At 42.7% G+C, this 22,671-nt stretch overlaps 1 protein-coding gene across 1 annotated transcript in view; it reads left to right on the top strand.

Annotated features, from left to right (window-relative positions):
• Positions 1-21,002, top strand: part of adamts18 (ADAM metallopeptidase with thrombospondin type 1 motif, 18) — a 54,719-nt gene extending 33,717 nt beyond the window's left edge. Inside the window, exons 17-24 of the mRNA XM_041936544.1 lie at positions 5,342-5,462; positions 7,529-7,655; positions 13,350-13,554; positions 15,484-15,678; positions 17,062-17,132; positions 17,297-17,462; positions 19,484-19,679; positions 20,788-21,002. Coding sequence (XP_041792478.1) covers positions 5,342-5,462; positions 7,529-7,655; positions 13,350-13,554; positions 15,484-15,678; positions 17,062-17,132; positions 17,297-17,462; positions 19,484-19,679; positions 20,788-20,903 — 1,197 coding nt within the window. The 3' untranslated portion in view covers positions 20,904-21,002. The remainder of the gene's footprint in view (positions 1-5,341; positions 5,463-7,528; positions 7,656-13,349; positions 13,555-15,483; positions 15,679-17,061; positions 17,133-17,296; positions 17,463-19,483; positions 19,680-20,787) is intronic.
• The last annotated feature ends 1,669 nt before the right edge of the window (positions 21,003-22,671 follow it).

Below are 22,671 nucleotides of genomic sequence, written 5' to 3'. Positions count from 1 at the left end.
TCCCTTGTATGACCATCAGGAAGTGTTTTTGTAGCTATTTTAGAAAATAGACTTGTGTTTTGCTGAGTAGCTGCTGTTGTTGGCAAATGAATTGCCCATTGTTGTTTCCTTCTGCAAGATGAATGCTTGCAGAGATGCAGACTAGTAACAACAATCTAATATTGTCATTCCCAGGAGAGGTTGCAGGGTAGATTTTATGATGTTTCTTTGCAACTTTGCAAAAAATGTCTGCTTCACCAGTTTCTTTATTCTGTGATTGCACAGTCTTGCTTTCATTGAGCGTGGTAACATTAAAGGATAATGCAGGTTTTAGGGTTGTTGGTCTGTCACTATGGTCCTGTCTGAAATATCTGAACTATGACATGGATTGCCATAAAATTTTGTACAGACATCCATGGTGTCCAGGGGATGAATCCGGGTGACTTTTCCAGTAGATTTAACAGTGTGTATAAGTGTCTTGGTTCAAGTTTGACTTGTAGAACTTAGCATAGTTTCACATGCAGACAGGTTTCCTGTGCAGTGAGGGATCATTGGGGACACTTGTTGTGTGGGTGCATTGACTTTATTTTTATTTTTATTTTTTAATAAGGCTAAACTACTGGTCTGCTTACAGCCGATTGTCAGACGATTTGCAGTTCTTGCTCTTCATGGTAGAGATGTCACTGCATTCCCACCATGTAGTTTGATGAGTACATTGTTAGCATAAAAACAATTACCCAAGACCCAAGTCGTAATAACCTTAAATATTCTTTAAAGAAGGGACTTTGTTGAATCTGCCAGTGCTCCTCCTGCCTGTCCGTGTGTCCCAGTCATACATCTGTCCAGCAGAGCACTCAGCGGTAGTATGCTGCTGATCTGCAGATGACACGAGCATAATCTCTATAAGTATGTCCTGTAATTACAAAAAGGAGAAAGAGGTTGATAGAGAGAGAAGGATGGGGGGAGTGAGATTAAAAGATTAAGAATTCTGCAATTGAACTCTTTGGACGTGAGAAGTTAAGGTCAGGACACAGGGACTTTAACTGCAAATGAAAAGATCCAAATGAGTTGTTTTTTTTCTTTGCTGATCTTCATCTGTTTCACACATTCTACTTAACTGCTACTGTCACAGAAAAAGTGAGAGAGTACATGGGGGAGGGTATACGCACCGATCGCTCCCAGACTCTTACCCAGCTTGAAACACTCAAAGAAAAACAAATGTTGAGGAGTGTGAGCGTAAACTGTGACAAGGTGTTCACATCTGCACAGCTGCTCAGCTGGTAGGGGGGAAGAGGGAGAAGGGGAAAAAGTAGCTAACAAGAGGAGGAGGAGGGGATAGACATAACATATGGCTGAGGTCTCTGTGGATCCCAAACAGGCTTATTCCTCCTGAATTGACATTCTTGCGGCGTGGCGAGACGAGGTCATGCCAGTCCAGGGCAAAGCATGGTAGGTCAGCAAGTGAGATTCATATCTGCCTCATGCTAATTTATCATCATCTCACATGACTTGATGAGTGCTGTCGTGGTTGGGTTGTAAAAACCAACACACACTGTGGTCTGATGTTGCACTGCAGGAAGACCTCATCCTGAATTTTACTCTTGGAAATATACATATGTTTCTTTTAATATATGTTTTTTTTACCAAAACAACATAAGTGAATACTTGTAGCCATATTAGGAAATAAAAACTTTGTATGGGCTGCAAATATTCACCATTAAAAAACAATTCTGCAACTTAGATCCAAAGAAAAGATGATAACTCAAACTAAGTGAGTGTAGAGCTATTTCACTGCCATCTTAAAATATTTTGACAAAGAAACTTTTAATTCATCTATTCATTTTTATTGCAAGTTTGATCACTCTTGAACCACACTTGTCTCCTAATGTATTTTTATGCCCGTATTTAGCATGAATTAAGTGAATATAACTTTCATTTAAAGAATTTGTTTACATTCTGTAAATATTTTTTTTTACTTGGCAAAATGTTCAACTTCTTTAGTCAAAGTCAGAGTTTTCATCTAATTATTTTGAATTTACCAATTTACAACTAATTTGCTTTTACTACGGATAGTAATTAGTGTCATCAGGCCAGATCAGGCTCATTTATGTGGTAGAGTTTTGGATTGACAACTTGTGTGAGTTGTTGTGGGATTTTGGTTTGTAGTATGGGCAGGTATGTAGGATATTAGTCCTTGTGGTTATCAGTTTGGGTGTTTAGTTGTCAGTCAGGGGATGAGCTTTGGTTGCAGTTGTTACAAACTTAAGAACCGTGGAGGAGACAAGTTTGGATATGTCTGAAAGAAATGTTTGAAAGTCTCTCACGCCAAACAATAGCAGCACTGTGGTGGGTTTGGTGTATTCAACATTGTGGATGGCTTAGGAAGGAAAGATCAATTATTCAGAAAGTGTCAAAGCTTCAGTGATGTGTAGGTCCTCTGTTAAAGGGATTACAAAAAATATCCTGCTGAATGTTGTTTTTATAGCTGCTGGTTCACATGATTGGTGGTTAAGAGAAGGAGCAGGAATGTTGGTAAGAGTCAGCTTGCTTGGATAAGCATGAAGTCCCGGTGTGGTTAGTGGTAGCAGTTGTTTCGTGGTAGTGGGTTTGGTTGGGGTGGGTTGCATCAGCAAAGGAAGTGTGGGTGTTAAAGTGTTTGCCAGTTCTCATACAGTTCAGTAGAGGCCAGGGCCACAATTTCATCATTTTAGGCTAGATGTCCTCAAGTTTGGAGGGGGCACAGTCCTACGCTGTGAGTGTACAAATGTTGAACTCTTTGACTTGTGGCAGATAGTGAAGGACATGTTGATAGTGTGGTTGAGGGGGAGAGAGGTAGCACTGTAGCACCCTAATAAGACTTTTTTGCATTTAATCTTGAGGCCTATTAGACACAATGTTGTGGTTAGAGTTTAAGTTTGTTCATTAGACAGTGGGTAAACGCGCTGACTATGAAAAGATCTGGATTTGGGTGGCTGGTAGGAACTGATAGCAGTGTGTGATGGTTCCTCTTTGGAAAAGAATGGATGGGCTTTATGTGCTTGGTGTGAAATCTTTGGATCCGGTGTCTATTATCAGTGCTTGGTGGTGTGACCTAAATCAAAGCATTATCTGTTTCTGCACTTGGATGCACTTGGTTTGAGAGCTGCATAAAATATTCTTATCAGTGCAGAATAATGTGCACAGCAGGTTTTAGCATGCAAGCCTAATTCAATGTGATTCATCTCAAGCTTTTGCTGGGTTTTGAATGACAACCATACAGAAAACAGATGACATGAACAGACAAGCTTGTTTTAGTGCATGGGTTTTAACGTCTGACATTTGGCCACCCCTCAGCAACGACCCCTTGCAACTGCAACTATCGTTGGCGAGTGGGCCAAATTATCAGACCAAACAGTAATAACTAACGTCCGTAGATTTTCCAACACTGCCATGCACCTGCCCCTGTCGCCTCACATCTCCTTGCTCCTTTCCACATAAACATCTCCCCTTCTGCCCTCCTGTCTGGAGCTGGGCCAGCTGTACACATGGAACAGTTAACGTGTAGCACAAGGTGATTGGTCCAGCCAGTGGAAGCGCCCCAGGACTGTTGAATGTGGATCGAACCCAGGAGGCGCTTGGCTTCCTAAGCTGGATGGTTGATGGCAGATTCCTTTTGCTGTAGGACATACCCCAAAGAAAATACACTTGTCAAAGCTTATTATTGCAGATATTGATAAACCTGATATGCTTGTCAGGCATTGGAATGGCTGTTGACAGTTGGTCTTAATATGATTTTGCCAAATGGATCAAGGACTAATACCCACCCAACCTGAACTAAACCGAGGTGGACTGTAAAAGAGACATTACTATACTGCACACAGTCCAGTGCAGTGTTGTGAAATGGTTTTAACTGACACACTATGAGCTGACTGTGTGAAATCTCCTCTAACAAAATTCTTCACCGTGGCAGTGAATCCTCATGGGATGGCTTTAATGATAGCCCGATGCTTCCCTTGTAATGGGTATGTCTGCTTTCATTCATCCGTTAGTCTCCGCTTGACTTGAAGGTCCAAATAAATCTCCCGTACAGAAAAAGGTAAGCGAGAATCACCAGCCAGCATAACAGATGTGGTCAAAAAGAACTAACTCTCAGAAGAAAATGGAAATTGTCCCTCACATGTGTACAGTACTGTCCAAATAAAATGACCTTATAATAGTGTGGTCAGCCAGTTTGGACTAAAGAGGAAACAACGTGTCTAGAGCCTTCTGGTTAGTGGGTAGTAGGTCTTACAGCTCAGTTGGACCTAAATAGCTGAATCAGGCAGCCACGTTGTCAGTGGTCTCACCTTTAGTCTCTTGGAGTGGAATAAATAGCATATGGGCCATTTGTTTCTCCTCTTCTTCACTGCACTCCTTTCATACTCCCTTCTTCTTTAGACAGTATAAAACATACTGTATTGATACTTTGAGTTCACCCAATACAGAAGAAAATAATGTGAATGAAACACAGATCACACTGGCCATCTATCTATCTATCTATCTATCTATCTGTCTATCTATCCATCCATCCATCCATCCATCCATCCATCATGTTTAGATTTTGCTGTGGATTGTGTCAACCAATACATCCATTCATTTAGAACACTCACATTTTAATTTGGTTTAAGGAAACACCATCTCTTTTGCATGATCTCACTGGATTATTGTTGTTTATATCAGTTGACTGCAGGGAGGGAAAGTTTGACTGCTGAGTGAGTTAGATTGACAAGAGAGAGAGAGAGAGAGAGAGAGAGAGTGGCAGACTGCACTGTCAGTTCATGAGCAGTGGAAGCAGGAATAGTCTATGCTTTCAGGTCAATATAGAGACAAGTCAGTCAGTGAAGTCAGGCAGGCACTTTCAGCTCTGCTTCTCATCTTGCCTACATTGTTTTCTAGGTTCTAGGCTTTTATTCCTGATATGAAATGCATTTTCGACAAACGTTTTTGACCATCATCCGCTGCTGAACAACTTCCATACTGCGATGTTTGTGTGTGCGCTTAACAGGCCTGCGCCGACCTAAAATGGCCTGTTGTAATCGGTCCAGACTTCACAGGCGATAGTAGCAAGATAAATGTTGTAATGTGAATAATGAAACATTTTTTAGTCTTTCTTATGCATTTCAATGTTAATTTTGATCATGAAAAATTAAAATGGCGGGGCCCAGGCCTGTTAAGCCCACCCTCACCGCCGTGCCTGACTCCCAGTTTAATGTAAGGATTAGAAAACCTGATGTTTAAGTGGTACGGGACGATAGATACTCAGCTCAGATGCATGAAGGCTAAAAAACCAAACTGTACTCACACATGTGACACCTCCCTGACTGGCTGTGTTCCTGCCTCACAGATCCTGCTGCAGGGAAAGAACCCGGGCGTGGTGTGGGAGTACACGCTGCCTCGCACTGAGAGGAAACCCGACTACAGCTGGGGTGTGGTGCGCTCCGACTGCTCCGCTCCCTGTGCTGGAGGTGAGACTGTGTTTGACGTTTTTGTTTCAGCGATGGAGCCAGAAGAGCTCTGTGTTCATGTGTCTTGTACTTGAATTGACCATTCTCCATGCAAGAGCAATTTTCATCATTCGTCATCTGCTGTTCCTCATCTTTAACGCTTCTATAACATTACACTTCCTCTCCTGGCCCCTTGTCGTCATAATTACACATTTACAAGTTTTTTCAATGATAAATGGCTTAGATGTATCTCTGCACCTTTACCTTCATTTAATATGTGCGGATTTAAATAGTTTCCGTCTCTATTTCCACCCACCCCTCCAGCGCTCACCTGCAGCTCAAGCATACCTGCTCATCAAACACACAACCTTCTGCTTGTTTTCTGTTTTGTTAACTACTGTATGATGCACGACGGCAAGCGGTAGTGAGTAAAACAGCTGTACTGTACAATTTCAAACCGGAAACCGATTCCAAAGTCTGACATGAATCAGCGTGAGGCTTGGCAGGCTAACGCTGGCAAACATTATCTAGCACACTGCACATTTGATTGACACAGTCAACAGATAAAACAGGAGAAAAATAAACAAACCAATACGTTGGCTCATAATCGCTGTGTCCCACGGACAAATGGATGGAAGAGCGTCGGCCGTCAGTATAGATTTTGTGGTAAAGCCCATCTGTTTTTCTGTAGAATTTTCAAAACAGGGCTGTGGAAAATGGATACTGTAAACCTGGGTTTTCTCTGGAAATTTGATTTTCAGATCCTATGGTAATACATGAAGGCTCTCCATTTCTCCTTTTGCGACTTCGTCACTGAAAGCAGAACACGTCTCTGCTATCAATTCTGAAAATATTGAAACCTAGCTTGCAAAACACTGACATGTAGCTACACCTGGCTTCTCCTCTGATATCCTTTGTTTAATCGTATCCCCATCCCGCAGTTGATGGGATTGGTTCCTCAGGTATGTGATGTATGATATCATGATATGCCCTGCAGTATATAAAAACAGCATAAGGACATATTAAGAAGGTTAGAAAGTTGATTTTTTTTATCGGAGGGGGAAATTTAAAAGTGAAAATATGCTGTTTGTTGAAATGAAAGGTGATCTTTCAGTTTTCCTAACAATACTTCTAATACTAGCTTCACACTGCAAAACAAAAACATGCTGTTTCTTCAACTGGGAGGAACAAAATGGCTTTTTGTCCGAGATGTGCAGCTTTATCCCTTCAGCACGTTATCATGTCACCGTGATTAAGATCCCTTTTTACGAGGCTCTGTTTTAAAACAAGTCAGCTGGAAACAAAAGTCAGACAGAGATAGCCTTTTCAAACAAGACATGGAGCATAATATTATCTTAATTAGCTATCTAATACAGCTACAGCTGATAAAATCCTCCAGCGGCTGTTTGGGCCAGAAAAGTGGACTGTTATCGAGTAGAAATGAGAGGCCTGCTTCTGTCACAAATCATCTGCCTTTCAACAATTAGTATTATTTTTTTGCTCTTTAGTTTTTCACAGAGTGTAGACAGTATGCTCTTCATTGTGCCGCAAAAGTAAAAATATAAAACAAGGATAAAACAAGGGAAATCTGCTAACATTATCATTGTACACATTGTGCCGCGTGATAAAAGAAAGTTTGACAGGCGTAACAGCAGTAAGTGGAGGGGGTGGGGCTGAGCGAACAGTCAAAGAGAATACAAAAAACTGTATAAATATGATCATATCTATGTGTGCCAATGTGATAGAACACAAGTGTATACTCTATGTGCATGTGTGTCAGATTCTCTCTGTGTGTTTATGTATGTTGTGTCTGTCTCTTTGTGTGTGAGTGTTTTTGTGTGCACAATTCCTGTTGTCCAGTGTGGTCCAGGAAGTGTGTTAAGGCTAATGAAAAGCACCTTTGTCAACTGAGAAGTTCAGACTCTGTTGGTCCCAAAAGACACACAGCAACCCCCTGCTCACTTGCCAGTGGATGGCTGATATGTGTGTGTGTGTTTGAGGGAGTGCCTGTGTCCTGACTAGGGTCTTTGTAGCTCCATTCTCCTTGCCTCAAACTCTCGCTGTCTCTCTTCCTGTTTTTGCATCAGGTCGCATCTCCACCAAGGCTATCTGTCTGCAGGACCAGAAGGTTCAGGTTAACTCCACCATGTGCAATCCCCACACCAGACCAACACTGGGCTCCCATCTTTGCAACACACAGCCCTGCCCTGCATAGTAAGTGCTGCTGCTGCTGGTTGGCTGTGGTATATGTGGCATGTGTCTTTATGTTGCCAAATTTTCAGGAACCTGAGGCGCTGTTTTTATTACAGGAGCACACACACACACACACACACACACACACACTCACTGCGGTTGAGCAGTCTAGAGGTTGCCTGTGGTCCATTTGCTGTGGCCAGCCACCACTCTGCTCAGCCTGTGTTCTTCTCCTCTCTCTGTCCTCCTCTCTTCTTTGCCCACTCTCTAATTTTTCCGCTTTTTTCCATTTTCCTCTTTGAGAAAACACATGAATGCCCTCTGTGTCTGCTGTCTCTTTGCAGCAGTCTTTACTTAATCCATTGCAGTGTTTTCTCAAGCTGCAGGCCCATCTGAGAGTCGAGTGGATTTGAATCGCGCTGTCATGACAGAATCATGTAAAGTCAGATTTTCTGTCTCGTTTGTTCTTCCACTTTTTATCTGAACAGGTTGGTGGGTTGACCAGCAGAGCATTTATTTTAATCTCAAGTGACTTAGCCTGGCTGGACCTAATAAGTAGAGGCCCAAGCCTAAATGCACATTTTAAACCCAATAGTTTGAAATATGCAAGAAATGACTTATTTTTGTTAGTACTGTCAAGTGCACTTGATTTAAGAATACATTACTTTAAGCACACTTCACTTGTTCAAAGTCATTTAAACCCTGCGCTCTCAGCTCTGCTTCAGCTGAGGAGAGGAAACCGCTCTGTAGCTACAGGAGGCCACACTGAGGTTACCAAGGTCATGTGCTCAGTCATATTTCTGGGAGGCTGTGATTTACACACATCGGATGTGTAAAATCAACCCAATGATGTAGGAAGACACATTCGGCAGAAAGTAAAATTGAACAGTTGAATGAATGAATTATTCGTGTCTCTACACTTTCCTGTAAGCCTCAGCTGTACTTTTTGTGCTAATTAGTTTATGTTAGCATGCTACCATTAGCGTGTATTTCAAAGCACTGCAGTGCGTATGCACAGCCTCACAGGGCTGCTGGTATAAGCTTTTAATCTTCTTTTAAAATACCTGGAAATTTTGCAGAGTTTGGGTGTCGGGCAGTCAAATGTTTCTTACATGGGTGGGGTTCTGTTTTGGAATTTTGACTTGTGACCTCAGTATTTCTAAAATCCTGGCTGCAGCCGTGTCAAGCCCAGTCTAACACAAGGTCCCACCAATTATTTGTCAGTTGTTTTTGTAACAATAAGTAAATACAAGATGATTTTTCCAAGTCAGGAAAGGGCCTTTTAAACGAACACTTGAGAGTAAGAAAGAGAGAGAATAATAAAGAAAGACAAGGCGAAAGAGAGGGAGGGAGACATCAGAGCCAACTTGGCACGATTGTTGCTTTCAGAGCATATCATCCCTCTCAGAAATTCTCAGCCCAAAGCTCCCTAACATTTTTAGTAGCGAAATCATGCCCATGTTTTATCTCCGTTGTCTAGACATCGTGCTTAGTGGCATGCATTTTTAAAGGACAGTGTGCATTCAGGGACTAGTGCAGCAAGCAAAGGAGGAAACCAGGCTAAAGTGCCGTGTGGTAACAAGTTGAAACAGCAGTGAATAAATGGCCTCTGTCCTATGTAGGCTTTTGGCTGAGGGAACTGGAGCTAGCTTGATTTACAGCACCGCTCCACAGAACAGGCAGGGAACCGTGTCTTGGGTTCAGAGAGAGTACGTACACATACGCACACACACAGGGAGGTATGCACGCTCACGGATAATATGCACACACACATTTTCCAAAAGTATGAAGCTGAAATAATGTATTTCAGATCCAAAGCGGGAGGTAAAAATAGTACAAGCTGCGTCTGTCTGATGTTAATGATGCTGTCATTTTGTCCACCATAAGCCGTGCCGCAACAAGTCCAGACTGAACTTTCTCCTCTGTCAGGGGTTGAACAAGCCAGACAGCTATCGGTTACACCTCCAACATACGGCCTCTGTTTCTCACTAAGTTTCCCACCACCCGAGAGGGCATTTCCTGCCCCTAATCTTGGGCATACCATTTCTCTTATCTTGGCGAAAAGTATTAAACAGCCTTGTTGCGTGTCCCGACCTCCCTCCTTTGTTGGAGTGGAGAAAATGGTACAGCCTACATAAACAACATCAGTGTGGTTGTCCATTGAGGAAAATAAAGCAGCGTTTGACAGCCATAGATCTTATTATACAGTAGCTGACACCATTTCTCAGCTGCTTGTGTGCATGCGCCAATTTATGGACGCTGCACAGGAAGAGGGTTGAGTTGAGTGAGCAGCATGAAAGCTTTAATGACTGCATTAAGACCTCCAGGATGTATGGGCTCGCATTCAAGAGCCCAGCAGAGAAAATAAAAATTGACAATGAGGTGGGATGCATGTGTGTGTGTGTGTGTGTGTGTCTGACAGGAGGGGGAATGTAAAAGTGCCTGCTTATCTCTGCGGCGTGTATCTCGGGTGCTGACAGGCCTATCCATGTTTTATTGTGCAGAGACGGCGGGATTCCCACGGGGCCCGGGCAGTCTAGCCATGCAGAGCCAGTCAAACTACCCCCACAACCTCACCCCTTCATTCCCATCTACCCCCTTTCGCTTTGGACCTGCTTTAAACCTTCACTCCCCATATTGCTGTCAGCCTGTCAGGGAAAACAGGGATGCTCGACTACAGTGTAGCATCAGTCTCTGAACATAAAAGAGGGATGCATGGAGAATTTTAAGAAGCCAGTTCAATCTTCAGCCCAGCGTGCAGTTAGGACGAGATGCGCTCATATCTCATAGATTTTCTTAAAAGTCAGTGCCTCTTTTTTTCTTTCTGCTCAGCACAGCTCCATCCCTACCTCCCTCTGCCTCTCCATCCTCTCTTCCTCTGTAGTTCCATCTCTGCTGTTTGAAGTCATTTTGCTCTTTCTCTTGGCAGAGGCCATCTGTGGAGTCACTTAGCGCAGGTTGGAGATTTCTCTATACATCACGCAGCAGGATATGTAGACACATCAAAGTTAGACATATTGAACCTGTGCCAGAGAATACGTGCACAAAAATAGAGACAAAAGATGTATGCACAAGATCCTGACCAGGGCCCGCATTTCAAGAAGAGCCAACTTACAAGTAAAGTGAAGAATAACATGCATTTGTCTAAGCAACAAGACGTGAATTTAATCTTTTTGAAAAGTTAGTTTTAGTTGTGTGACATTGTGTTGTAACACACCTGAAGCTCAATATCAGCAGAACCAGTCAGCTTCTGGTGGACTACAATATTCCAAATATGGATGTTGCTGCAAAGAAGCTACAAACTGTAAAACATGGATGCTTCACACACACATATCCAGCAGCAGAGAAGATCTACAATCAGCACAGTTTTAATGTGGACGCCCAAGATTAGTGTCACCAATTCAGTATCTGACCAAATGTGAAATCTGCTCACAATCAAACCTTCTTTTCCTGAGTTATGGTGCTGAATAATGACCAGAAAAGTGTTTTTGCAGAACTTCGTGATGTCACAGTGAAGTTGATACAAAATGTCATCACTTCATCATTTTCTCCTGTGAGACATTTGTGTGAAATTTGCCATAATTTGCGAATTACTTCTTGAGCTATGACCAAAAACATGTTCCCTTGAAACCCGAATTCTAATCAGTTCATCCTTGCCTTGAACGTTTGAGCCAAATTCGAAGAAATTCCCTCCTGTGATGTTACATTTCTGAGAGCGGGACAGAACATAGTGTCTTTGTCTGTGGCTGTTGCCGGTGTGGAGACGTAAAACTCGCATATTATTCAGTCCAATGTGTGTTTGGAGCTCAAAAGAAATGTGATAAATAGCTTTTAGTACGTTTGTGAGTGGGAGTAAAAGTGAATGATTTTTACTTTTCTCTTATATCTATACTTATATCCAGAGAAACGTTAAGTGAGTGCGACTGCAACATTACCAAATACCAACATTTTAATGAACTAAATGAAAAGAATGCAAATGTCAGAGTCTGTTGGGACCCCTGAAAGACCATTCTGGAGTGAAATGCTGAGAAAAGAAAAACACAAGAGGAGAGACTGGAGGAATGATTTTGCAAGCAAGGTGGGAAATGTCCAAGTACACCAAACCACACAAATGTCGACATGTACAAGCGTGGGTTTAAAGATACTTTGTTAAGAGTCCTGGTTGATGAAGTAATAATACAATAATGATAATATTACATTTATTTATACTTTTCAAAACAAATGCTTTGAAAAGTGCTAAATCAACCCAACTAGTTTGGCGGAAATGGTCATTTTGACATGTAAGCAAGCTTGAAAAAAAAAATGCCTCCAATCAAAGTCAATATTAGAATAAATGTTCATTTCATTCATTAGTGGTAACTGGTGTGCATTCATACGAGTACTTGGAAAATGCATGGGTGAGCTGCTCAGAACCTCCCTTGCACTCTTCTACCTCGAAACATGTCAGTTATTGAAATATTTCAGAGATACAAATTACAGCTAGGTCAGTGGTGGTTTGCAGCGAAGCAGAGTGGCACTCCAGCCACTTTTCCCCAATGATATATTGTTATTTATAAGCCAGGCAAAACAGAGGAAAAAAAAAAATCAAACACTCCCTAAAAATCCAAAACCCATGCTTTCGGGTCCCAATGGTTCACATCTTTCCCGTTTCCAAATTGCAGTTTAGTTCCGATGCTTCATTTGTTTGTGACGTTTGAGAAAGAATGAAAGCATTTTTCTTCCCCTGAAGCAGGTCGGCGGTGCGGAGGAATGGTCTTTGCGGTAGCATGTCATCTCAGAACTGGACTGAGCCATCTGCCCATCTCTCCATCTCCCTCCTCTAAGCCTGTGGTTGTCAGACCACTCATTTGCTGTAATCTCCCCCTTCAGCCCCGATGCCAAGACAGAAGCTATTTTAGAAGCAGCAGCAGGCTTTCATCAGTGGCGAAGCAGGATTTCAAACACACTAAAAGAGAGAGAGAGGAGGCGAGAGGCAAAAAAAAAAGAAAAGCTGGACAAGATGAGATGAGATTGGAAATAAAATGAAGGGAGGGGAGAGGACAGGTCGGCCGAGAAGTGAAAGAGAAAGAGGAATGTAAAAGACAGGAGATGACAAAAGAGAGGAGTGGGGGATTGTAGTCCCATCTGTCTGTTGCCTTATTGTATGCTTTATATCTGCGGTTGGGCTTGGAGACCTGTGAAAGCTGTTATGGAGAGCTATACGCGCAATATGGTTTTCATGTTTAGTTTCAGATAGGAATAGTATGAAGCGAGATGGAGGGACATGGATATATATTTCGCTGTGTGTCTTTTCTTTGTCTGCCCATAACTACCAATTTGTGCAATGACAAAGATCATCAGATGTGTGAAAACACTGTGAGTATTTTAAAAGCAGCAGGTCGGGATTTTCATGACTCGTAGCTGGTAAGAAAAGCACCAGTTTTTAACCACCCAATAAGTGGTTTTCTGAAGTCTTTGGCGTGTGAGTAGTGTGTGTGTGTGTGTGTGTGTGTGTGTGTGTGTGTGTGTGTGTGTGTGTGTTTTGACCCAATAAAGGTGCAGCAGATTAGGGTTTGAACCTCTGGCTGTCCTGTTAGGAGCTTATAGGAGGTCCTTATAACGTGTCTGTGTGTCTATGTGAACATGTATGCATATAGGAGACCCATATACAGCAGTGTTGCATTTTCCTTGGGTGTCCCCCCCCCTCAATATTTCCCTCTTGGTGTCCCTCCACAGTTGGGGGACAGGAGACTGGGGTCCCTGCAGTCGCTCATGTGGAGGGGGTCAGCAGACCAGGACGCTGCGCTGCCTGAGGAAGGTGACTTATCAGAGGGAAGAGGTGGTGGCGCACTCCCTCTGCCCCGTCATCTCTCCGGCCCAGGTCCAGCCTTGCCACACCCAGGCCTGCCCACCGGAATGGAGCACTGGATCCTGGTCACAGGTGGGTGTGTGACAGCATTTGAAAACACTGTAGCTAAAACTTACTGGAAATGTCGTGGAATACTGTATATCCATTTCTGATAGATGGAATGGCACAAACCAGAAAGAGCACAGATGTTAACAATAACGTTAGACTTTGTTCTGTTCAGTCCAGTGTGACAGCGAGAGAGAATGCACAATATCAGGACCCTGACACTGAAGCAGCTAAATGGAATTCAGCCAGCATTCATTTGATATTTTACACCTGAGTTTTTCCTGTTGTGACATGTAAAAAAGGCCTGTAGTTATTCTATATTTAGTGTTCCAAGCAAAAAAAATGCTGCCAGTAAGTTTAAAAGGGAACCAGGTTTCAGTCCTGATGATGATGATCTGCCAATGGGTTACAGGTTAAGTGTGGCCACTGTCGTAATTCATTTATTGGCTAAAGGTCTTACAGCATCTCCAACCTCAGGTTAAAACACAGTGAGACGTTCTGCGTCTACGTGACAGAAACATGCCAGTGAGAGGAGATGCACATACACACTCTCACACACACACACACAGTCACACGGTCGCATATGAAAGCTGTCAGATGTTTCACTCAAGATAAAACAAACACTCTGCTGCCCTCTGTTGGACATGTGGAAAACATAGAAACACATTACAGAATACTAGTGTGCCACTTGTCTGGATGCAAATGAGCCATGTCCAACTTTAAAGTGGCATCTGCATTTTTTAAATTGTAGTTGTTGAAAAACTTTGTCTTCTAAGTTTTCACAAAGCAATGTTTCCTCTTTTACCCAGTTCAAATATTAATTTGAACACTTGAATCTGAAGGAACTCTACCTGCATGAAGGAAACAAATACACCCATGAATCACAAATCAGCCATAAGAGATCATTGCCTGGTTTGCAACCAGCCCGTCTTGTGGTGATCACTGCTTGTAAGATGTTGATTTGCAGGACAGTATTCATGTACAGCATGGAATAATGTTTTTTTGCAAAGCCATCATTTACTTGTATGACTATTAACCAAGTATGACTTGAAGGTTTTGGCTGATTCCTCTGCTACCACAGTGCATCGCACACTAGACAGGGCTTTTATTTGCTCATTTTTCTGTATACAATATTGATAGCCTGGTAGTAGATCTGACAGATTGTCAAACTTTCTGCCGTTATTAATTGGTGTTACCTGCACGGCCCGGACATTCAGCTGTCATTCAGCCATCATTCTTTAAGACACTCGTGTTGTGTCACAGTCACAGTCCGAGTTCAGTCGGCGGTCATGCAGAGACAAGGCCGGTCTCCCTGAAAAGATCAATCGGACCTTTCACTGACAAAAGGACAACAGGGATTTGTGTACGTGCATGTCTGTGTATGTAAATGGATATACACAGATGTGTACGTGTCTTTTATCTAATAAATTAATGTAATGTTGTCACATAAACTGCCCCAGCGGCTGTGGTCGCCAGTCCCGGGGGAGCAGTTTGACTCTGTTGTCCACCTCTGCAGCTCAGTGGGAGTTTACAGCACGCTGTCTGCTGTTGGTGAATACTTTGATGGGTTGGGGTCACATTCATGTGCGAGTTATTGGTTTATTGTATTTAATGTTAGGCCATAATGGGCTGTCATCAAAGCGGTGACCTTCTGTTTGCTTGTACACCATGTGGTGAATTACAAATGCATTTACAGTGTCTGCGCCAAGGATTTAACCTCTGTTAGTACAGCATAGTGCTTAAATGTGATGAAATCTGAAGGTTAAAATAATCATAAGAAAGTAAAAGGCAAAGTTACAGAGTGTGTGCACGTATGATTCAATATACAGTATTCATGTCATTAAACCTTTGCTTATTGAATCACTGATGTCCTGATGATGCAGTCTGTGTGCAGTCACAGTCTGTGTTTTTGACTTTTGTTCCACAATGACTTCTCCCTTCCTTGTCCACTTGCAGTGCTCTAAGACCTGCGGCCGTGGACTGAGGAAGCGGAGCGTGTTTTGCAGCAGCACTGATCCCGGGGCCAAAGCGGTGGTGGTGCCCGACAGCATGTGCAGACAGCATCTCAAACCCAAAGCCCAAGAGACCTGCGTCCTGCGGCGCTGCCCCAAGAACGAAAGGCTGCAGTGGATCCCTACTCCCTGGGGAGCGGTAAGAATGAAACAGACGTGAAGCTCAGGATTTGCTATAGAAGTGACACACGTTGTTTTCATTCGGATCATTTTGAGGAAAAATCCACCATGAAGCACTCGATATCTGCTCTTAGAAACAGCTTTAGATGATGCACCTTGCTTTGCCGGCTCATTTTGTTGCTTGGTGGTGCGTGTCTGAAAATGCAGAGGACGTAACCTCACAATGAAACGTTTCCCGCACAGCTTTGACTTGCATCTTCATCAGACGTGTAAGCATCAAGCAGTGATGTCACTCCCTCAGAATTAAGACAACAAAGACTTGTTTTTAGTGATCCCATGATTCAAAATCATGTAACAATCTTACAGGGAGAAACCAGTCATAGAACAGAGGATGCAGTTCCACAGCCAGCAGCCTCAATAGACCAGAATGCAATGCAACATGAAGACTGCTCAACTTCACATCCCTTCACTGAGCTGGTTGAAAGGCAAAATGACAAATGCTGGAAATGGACAAACTGGACTAGAATAGTGAAAGTGAAAAATAACGAACAGATGAATTAATATTATAATATATATACAATAGTTAGTATTTGCAAAAGCCAGGCATCAACCACTTATCTTGAATGCTCGTAGAGAGGATACAGGTCAATCTGCTGAAGCGTCCACATTACAGATGATATTGGCATCTTTGCTCAGCAATCTTGCCAGTCTACTCCTGGGATTAAGGGTTCCATGCCAAAAAATTATGCCGTCAGATAATATACTCCATCAAGAGTTCACTAAGAATATCCAAGATATGCTGGCTCACTTCAAAGATCAACATCCTCGAACAACTGGGAGGGGTTGCATACATTTTCTGAAGAATCATTTTCATACCTAGCAAGTTAGATTTATCTTTTTTTATTCTGTACGAGTATCTGATGAGGGCGACTCATCAGTTCAGATAGCACGTTCTTTTAGTGTTTGTGCCAAAGAGTAGCAAATTACATCAAAGTGCAGTAGTTTGAGTGAGAGAAGTGAGGGCACTCAGTTACACACTAAATAATTCATGTTGCTGCATATGGAGTAAAATGGCCAGTGTGAGGATCAGGTTTACAGCAAGAGGCGAGCGAGGTCAAACACACTGAAGATACATAGTTCCCAGAATACGCTGTGGCTTGAATTTTGAAAAAGAGCCAGACACATACACACACTCGTACAAGTGCATCTACACTGTCTGCTTATGAAATATAATGACTGAAAAATACCCAGTAGAGCGCTTAGAATTTTGGCTCTATTACTGCAAAAATAAGTGACCTTGTGGTGTCTGCTGCTATGGGAACCCACCGCATTTCACACACACAGACACACTTACAGAGTTCATTTTCTAAAATTGTCCCCCTCTGCCTGCACTCTGTTTCAGTGTTCCAGGTCTTGTGGCTCAGGCATCCAGAAACGAGAGCTTCGCTGCGGGGAGAGAGACTCACATGGAGGGTATGTGCCTTCAACTGCACACCAAGACATCCCTCACACTTTAATAGAGCTGCTCAGATACTTTAAACCCTGCTGTGTCATCTGGGTACCATCCTCTGAGTCAGAATTCAAATTTGGAAACTCTGTAGGAACCGTCCTGTCTTGTCCTGTCCTCTGCCGTACAGGTATGTGGAGTTCCCCATACGCAGGTGCAGGAACACGGCCAAACCTTTGGTGGATCTCCAGCAGGGCTGCAACCAAGGTCCGTGCCCAGAGCTCCCCCGGGTCGTCCCTGGCAGAACCACCTCCACTGCTGTGGTCTTAGGCTGGTACTCCTCTCCCTGGCAACAGGTGCATTTGCTCACGCTTTGATCCAAAACTGTCTACATGAGAGACTTCTCGTACTACATGTGCGCTCCAGCTGACAATCTTCCAATTTGAGGCTTTTCTCCCGCACAACTGTGGATTACACTAAACGGATATTTGGTAGAAAACTGCATCCTGGGACATGTAATACACGACCGGATGCTAGAGTTTGTACTCACAGCCACGACGACACTTAGATCTCACATCAGAAAGCGAAATAGCTGATTTTATCTGGGAGAGAGGATGGCTGGAATCAGTCAAACCTGGAAAACAAATACTGCAAGAAAATATTTCTGAAACAAAAATGGATGTAATGTTGGTGTACAATGTATTTTTTTTTTTTGCATATATTGGTACTTTGACAAAAAAAAATCTTCACGTGGGATTTCTTTTCAGTCTTAACATTTAAAGGTACAATTGGTGAAATATGGCCAGAATTTAAGTTAAAAACATTCCAAATGATCTATAACTTTATCAACAGAAAGTGAAGACGTTACAGTTTATTATTAATATTTACTGAAGTTGTGCTGTGGCCTGTCCTGTCTCATAATAACCACTTTGTACCTTAAGAGGTGACAGTCTGATAGTATAGCCCCATGTGGTTTCTGCTGGGGGGCTACACCTTCTGAATTCATGTTTCTCTTTTTCACTGCTGAACTAAGACAAGCTTAATTGTTAACTCATCGCAAAACACTAAACAGCAACCTCTGACAGCCATATCTAACAAACTGTTACCTTTAAGAAATCCATTAAACAGTGTGTTTACCTGCTCTGACATTAGCTCCGATCACTCGCCTGCCTGGCTACGTTTGTTGGGTTGGGCTGGACGCAGTTAATGTTAGCAGCTCTGTCCTGCTCATGAGTGGATAATGGAAGTGTAGCTTGAGCCTAACCTCTGCATTCATCATTACATCCTGTAGCAAACAAGTATAGATGTAAGACAGCGTTCTTGTTTTCCAACAACAACCAAGTGAGCCGGAAACCTTAAAAGTCAGGCTGGTCAACCAGCTCAACCAATGAGAGGCCTACTTCTGTCTGAGACACAGCGTTTTAAAAAATGACTCCAAATTTTGAGTGGTAAATCTGTTACATACAAGAACAGAGAACGGTCAATTGAAACAGAATTAAAAAAAGTGTGAAGTTTATATAACTGGATTGTTCACCGTGGGGTCAGGAAGTAGTGCTGAGCGCTCATCAATAGGATCAGCATTCTTCAACAGTAGCCACTAGCAAAATCATCCCATTGTGTGGTCAGTTGCTTCCAAACTAACAAATCTACTGAAAAGAGTCAGATTCACAACATTCATTTTCCCATATCTCTCACTTCATTGATTTTTTTTGTTTTTTTCCGGGCCCCTTTCTCTGGGAGGCCCTGGCATGAGGAGGAAGGCAACACGTCCGGGCCACAGCTGATCAATACAAGATATATGACCACGAGTGGGTCTTGTGTTCCGATATCTAGGTTTTCCTAAAAAACTCAGAGACAAACTGTACGGTGTAGGTGGTAGTAGTTCACAGACATAGCATAGTTCTTAGCCAACAGTGGCTGGCTGAGGAATGGGCCTCAGATGCAATCCAAAAGCTCTGCTCTGTTCCACAGCCTGTTGGGCAGGTTGTGTAGGCTATGTGTTATATCATCTATTATGCAAAAAGTCTTAAGGGCAACCTCTTATAGCACAGAGTCTTATTCTGCTTGATCTCGAGCTTGTGATCCCTGTATGTTTCCACCAGAGAAGATATCTCCTGACAGCTTGCTGGAGGGCGAGTACATGCTGGATGGGATGTTTGTTTTCTTCATCTGTTCTTTGTCTCTGCATAGACTTTTCCTCCATCCTTTCCCCTCCTTCCTCTGCTCCTTTTATGATGATTCCTTTTTCCTCCCTGCACTTCAATGTTTGATCTTCCCCTATTTATAACTCTGTGCCTTCTTCTCATTTCTCTCCTCCTCATTCTGCCCTTCTTTTTGTTTCTGACTCGCTGCTGATTCTCTCCTGCCGCCGTCTCAGTGCTCCGTGTCCTGTGGCGGTGGAGTCCAGACTCGGTCCATCCAGTGTCTCCGGCAAGGTCGCCCTGCAGCTGGCTGCCTGCCCCACCAGAGGCCTGTCACTTCCAGGGCTTGCAACACACACTTCTGCCCCGCCGCTCCCCCGGCTCCGGCACAGCGCCCCGGCCGGGTCGCAGCTATTGGACCGACACTCAAAGGTAAATTCCTCTGAGGGGACAAGACAAATTCATCCAGTTTCATTTCCTGATAACCATGAAATTACAGTTTTCATTCCCTAGTTTTGAGTTGGTTTTCTGCTCTTCTTGATGAATTCTTTCCATATTCCAAAGACAAGTAGCTCAAGTGAATTAAACAGGAAACAGTCCATACAGTGTGTTTGCGTATATTTCAGCCAATGGGTTGACTTGTCGAGCTGCAAACAACAGCTACCTTATTTTGAGCCCAGCTAGCAGCATGGCTCTAGGGATGGCAAAGTCAGACAGTGCTGACATATTTGATGGATTGCCATGAGATGTTGTACAGACAGTCATGGTCCCTATTGAATCCTACTGACTTTTCCTCTAGCACCACCGTGAGGCTGACATTCGTGGCTTTTAGCTCAACAGCTAGTGGAACCATGTTCATCATGTTTGTCATGAAGTTTGTTGTCAAATTTCTTGTTCCCCTCAGGATGAATTGCCGTAACTTTGGTAAACCCCTAAACGTAGCATCATCATCAAGCTACATTTTGAGTTTTGTTACCAAATAAAATTGACCAAAATTTGCAATTGTTAGCATGCCAGCAGATTAAACTAAAAGGATGAAGGTGGTAAACATTATACGTGCCAAACATCTGCATATTGGCATTGTTATTGCCTGCTGAGATGAGCATTTAGCTCAATGGACTGCTGTGCCTACGTACAGCCTGACAGAACTGCAGGCATGGCTGTAGTCTTGTTTTATATGAGACTGAGCAGGTTTGGGAATGATGATTCATTGTCTATCGACAGAAAAGCAAAAAATTAATCATTCAAGTCATCAATCAAGTAAAAAATGCCAAAAATGAATAAATTCTGGTTCCAGCTCAGTGAATGTGCTTCTTTCTGTCTTTGGGTTTGTACAAACAAACCAATTTAAAGATGTTGCCTTGGTTTCTGGGAAGTTTGATGGCTATTCTTCATGATTTTTTGGACTATTTCTAAGATGAACAATTTATCAGTTAATCAAAAAATTATCCACAGATTAAACAAGTGCGCATAATCATGAGTTGCAGCCTGAGTTTGAACTGCTGCTAAAAATGTGCCTTATTTTCTGCTGTCTCTGCAGAGGAACACTGCGTGGACCATTTCAGCTGGTGTCACCTGGTTCCCCAGCACGGCGTCTGTAACCACAAGTTCTATGGACAGCAGTGCTGCAAGTCCTGCTCCAGCAAAAGGCCATAGAGCTCTGATACCTCTGAGTCTGTGGCTGCAGGCCCCTGAAGGAAACACCACCACAGAGGCCATCTGGGAGCAATTACTCACAACACACAAAAAACTGTGCTCAACACTTGTGTGTTTTCTTCCTGGAGTACTTGACTAATGAATTTTGTAAAGAAGTAAAAAAGGAGAAACCATGGACTCATTTTTTTAAAGAAGGCAATGTGGCTGCTGATTCTCATCTGCCAAAGCGGTCAAGTCATCATGTAATTGATCACATTGGAACTGGAAAGACAATGCGAGTTAAAGAGAATCTGAAGACTTATTGATGTAATATATACGTACGTTGTCATTTTGTTGAGTGTTTTCCTTTTGAAACCTCTGAAGCTGCAAGCCATCAAGAGAACAGGAAAGGACAATAGCATTTTTAGCTTGCTTACAGTATATGTTGTATTTTCAAAGGCGTAAGGGTTTCATACTCCTTTATTTAAGTTATTATGGTTCGTAATATATGATTTTACATTTTTCAGGTGTACAGTGGATCTGTTGTGACATGTTATTTCTATGTTTGTATATACCATAGGATTGTGCCAGTCACCCTTGAATCCACATTATGAGATTTTATATGAGGCATTAGTAATCAGTGGTCAGATGTCTTCTGCGCTTCTCCTTCACACCCTCTCTGCTTGTTATGTTTGCTGCTGCTGAATCACACCTGGACACATTTTTCACGTGCATTCCATTCATGTTAACGCTATGAAAACGTGCCTATCTGTGTGCGTAAAACATTTTACTCAGTCACGTTGTAAGTGGTCATTTTTACCTCCCCTGTTTGGTTATGGTAATGCAACTTGATCATCGGCCTGTCTTTCTTTTCTCTCCTGCATTCTCTCTGCGTGCAGGCATGGGGGAGAGGAGAGTGGGGTGAAGAGGGAGAGGAGAGGATGATTGTAGGGTGAGCGTGGGTGCAGTCTAGATAGCAAGAGGCTTTGCTTGTTAAGATAGAACAGTGTAGGTGCGTTCGTCGCAGAATATGGTTGAAATGCAGCTCTGATGCAGCAGAGATTTGGCTGGTGGACTTCAGATGAGTGACGGCACAGTCACACTCGTCAATCAGGCACCACCTGAGCAACGGAATACCAGATTCACAGAACAGCAAAAAAAAAAAAAAACTTCACTTGTCTCAAGCAAAAACATCCTTGTCCTTTGCTTTTCTTCTGGAGATAATTTGAGATTACACTTTGTTCCACTGCATCCATAAGCATCCTCATTTTGTACAAAGTCAATCCCTCCCAGTAAGCATTGTGCTCGTGGTTTGCAAATCGTACGTCAGTGAAACTTTACTACATTTGGTTGAAAGGTTTTAGATGACTGCATTTAAATGTGAAGCAGATCCAGAGTCATCCAGTTGTAACCCTGACATCTAGATTTTGTTTCCCCAAGTCAATGCTTCCTGTGATCTGCAAATTCATTCAACATTTATTTCTATTCAGCCTTTATTTCTACAGGAAAAAGTTGTGTTGAACGCTGAAAAAGAAGGGGAGTTTGGTGGAGTTGAGCTGTGATGGCTCAAAGTCCCTGAAAGATGCCAAATAAATGATCAGGTCAGAACAAAATTGGGTTATATTTGTTTCAAAGAACTTGAAATAACCAACAAAGCTTCCACAAATAGAAAATCATTTTGTGTTGCATTGCTTGTCACGCATGTTTTTGTGTTCACAAACAAATGTCTCCTGGGCTGAAGTGAAATTCACGTTTTGTGCACAAAATAATTATTTCACATCATCTGGCC

Source organism: Chelmon rostratus, chromosome 1 (assembly GCF_017976325.1).
Source record: "Chelmon rostratus isolate fCheRos1 chromosome 1, fCheRos1.pri, whole genome shotgun sequence".
NCBI lineage: Eukaryota > Metazoa > Chordata > Actinopteri > Chaetodontiformes > Chaetodontidae > Chelmon > Chelmon rostratus.
This window is presented reverse-complemented; position numbering and strand designations above follow the sequence as displayed.